Source organism: Emys orbicularis, chromosome 11 (genome assembly GCF_028017835.1).
Source record: "Emys orbicularis isolate rEmyOrb1 chromosome 11, rEmyOrb1.hap1, whole genome shotgun sequence".
In the NCBI taxonomy this organism is placed as follows: Eukaryota; Metazoa; Chordata; order Testudines; family Emydidae; genus Emys; species Emys orbicularis.
Window position 1 is genome coordinate 39,889,637 of NC_088693.1, and position 2,313 is coordinate 39,891,949.

At 51.0% G+C, this 2,313-nt stretch overlaps 1 protein-coding gene across 2 annotated transcripts; it reads left to right on the plus strand.

The window, feature by feature from the left end:
- Positions 1–2,313, plus strand: DLX1 (distal-less homeobox 1). Of its 2 annotated transcripts, XM_065413606.1 has the most exons (3): positions 1–313; positions 753–952; positions 2,059–2,313. In XM_065413606.1, the coding sequence occupies exons 1-3, from the start codon at positions 1–3 to the stop codon at positions 2,311–2,313; spliced, it is 768 nt and encodes a 255-aa protein (XP_065269678.1). The 2 variants fall into 2 exon arrangements, with proteins under 2 accessions (XP_065269678.1, XP_065269679.1); XM_065413607.1 differs by lacking the exon at positions 753–952 and having other exon boundaries at positions 2,059–2,090.

The window sequence follows — 2,313 nt, forward strand, 5'->3', positions numbered from 1 at the left end:
ATGACCATGACTACCATGCCAGAGAGTCTTAATAGCCCTGTCTCAGGGAAGGCTGTCTTTATGGAGTTTGGGCCACCCAGCCAGCAAATGTCTCCTTCTCCCATGTCCCACGGACACTATTCCATGCACTGTTTACACTCAGCTGGCCACTCTCAGCCTGACAGCTCGTACAGCACAGCTTCGTCCTTCTCCAGACCGCTGGGCTACCCCTATGTCAACTCGGTCAGCAGCCACTCGTCTAACCCCTACATCAGTTCAGTGCAATCCTACCCCAACAGCTCCAGCCTGACTCAGACTCGGTTAGAGGAGACAGGTAGGTGCACTTGGCTTTGGGGAGGGGGGAGGAGTGGGGGAGGGGAAGGAGGGAGGGAGGTTGCTTGTATCAAAATATATCTATAAAATAAAATAAAAATAATTAGTCAGAAAAGGCTGAGGCTCAGCGAGGATCAGTACACAGAGCACACAATGCCCGGCTGGAAAAAAATCAACCCAGATGTGCACGTATTAGTCTTCGTAATTATTTATTGCGTAGCGCTATAAACAATGTATGCAATTAAGGGTAATTAAACCTAAACTGCAGCCTGTAAAAATAGCAAACTTTCTCTGGGAAGGAGCCTGGACTGCCATAATCGCCTGGAGCCTTTGTTAGCTCGACTTGTTCTTCACTTTTCTTTTCTTCCTTCTCATTATTGTTATTGTTGATGCTGCTTCTGTTGTTACTCCTATTTATTGTGCATCGTTTGTGGTTGTAGGGGCCGACTCGGAGAAAAGCACTGTGGTAGAAGGAGGGGAAGTTCGCTTTAATGGGAAAGGGAAAAAAATCCGCAAGCCCCGGACTATTTATTCCAGTTTGCAGTTGCAGGCTTTGAACAGGAGATTCCAGCAAACTCAGTACTTGGCTCTGCCCGAGAGAGCCGAGCTCGCAGCCTCGCTGGGACTCACCCAGACACAGGTACAGCAGCCGCTGCTCCCTCCTCCCCTTCACACAGCCCGTCTCATCGCTTTGCTTTTTCCTCTCTCCCCCCTTCTGCCTCCCTTGCACCGAGCGGCCCTGCACTGGACCGCTAGCCGCCTTAGTCCGGCTTGTGGAAAGCCTGTGCCCAGGTTCTGTCTGGGGGCTTTGGGGCCAGACATGGCCGGACTGCTGGAACAATAGAGCTAATAACTCAGCCTTCCACACCCCAAATCTACCAGCATCGCCCTCCTCTTCCTCCCCGCCAGCCTCCGGCCTGCTTTTATTTGTGTATTCACTGTAAATGCTTCGCCCCAGCTTTCCTAAATTGATCCTCGCGGCATTTTTGAAACGGGAGACACGACGTTTCCCATAGCGGAGGGTAGGTTTTGCCAGCTGTGGGCGCCTGGCCGTGTGGGGTCGGTTCAGTGTTACCTCACTAGGCTAGTTTGGAGCAATAACAATAAAGCAAAATTGCCTGCTCCGGGAGAAGAGATCGAACAAATCAAAATACGGTTTCACCCGCCCCGCTAGCAAAGGCAGGGGAAAGGAGACCCTGGAAATCCGCCTGCTTGGAATGAACAGCTCACCCGGAGGAGACCGAGACCAGGAGACTCGAGTTCATTTCCAAAAGGGACGATTTGTTTATTGATTGTATTACTGTTCCTTCCAAACCCAGGTTTAAACTGTAACTCCAATGTATGTTGCTGCCCACGTGCACCCATTTCCTGGAAGGGGAAAGGGGGAAATGGGCGCTGCTAATCCCTAAATCTTTGCTTTGACAGCAAAATGCCGTGAGAGTGTGAAAAGATTTCCTGCTGAAAAGGCAGTTTGATTGGAAATTTCAAAGCCTGATCCCGGCCGTCCTAGGCGAGTGTATTTCGGTCCTTCGGCCAGGTATTAGGGGTTTATTTGTATCAGTAAAACTTCTCGAATTGAGATTAGGAGTCAGGGCTAGCTAAGAACTTTCCATTATTCTGCAATAGAGGCGCTGGCAAGTCTCTGTGCTGAGCACATTGTCTCCAGACTTTTACCCAAAGCCCTGTGAACCAGCCCGTCTCCCTCGGCCCTTCTTCCCATTCAGTAATGTCTTTATTGTGTTCCAGGTGAAGATCTGGTTCCAGAACAAGCGATCTAAATTCAAGAAGCTAATGAAGCAGGGAGGGGCAGCTTTGGAAAGCAGCGCTCTGGCGAATGGCAGGGCGCTCTCGGCCAGTTCGCCCCCAGTCCCCCCAGTGTGGAACACCACCTCGTCATCGGGTAAGACCTCTACGGGGACCCCGGGCACTTACATACCCAGCTACACATCGTGGTACCCTTCAGCCCACCAAGAAGCTATGCAGCAACCTCAGCTGATGTGA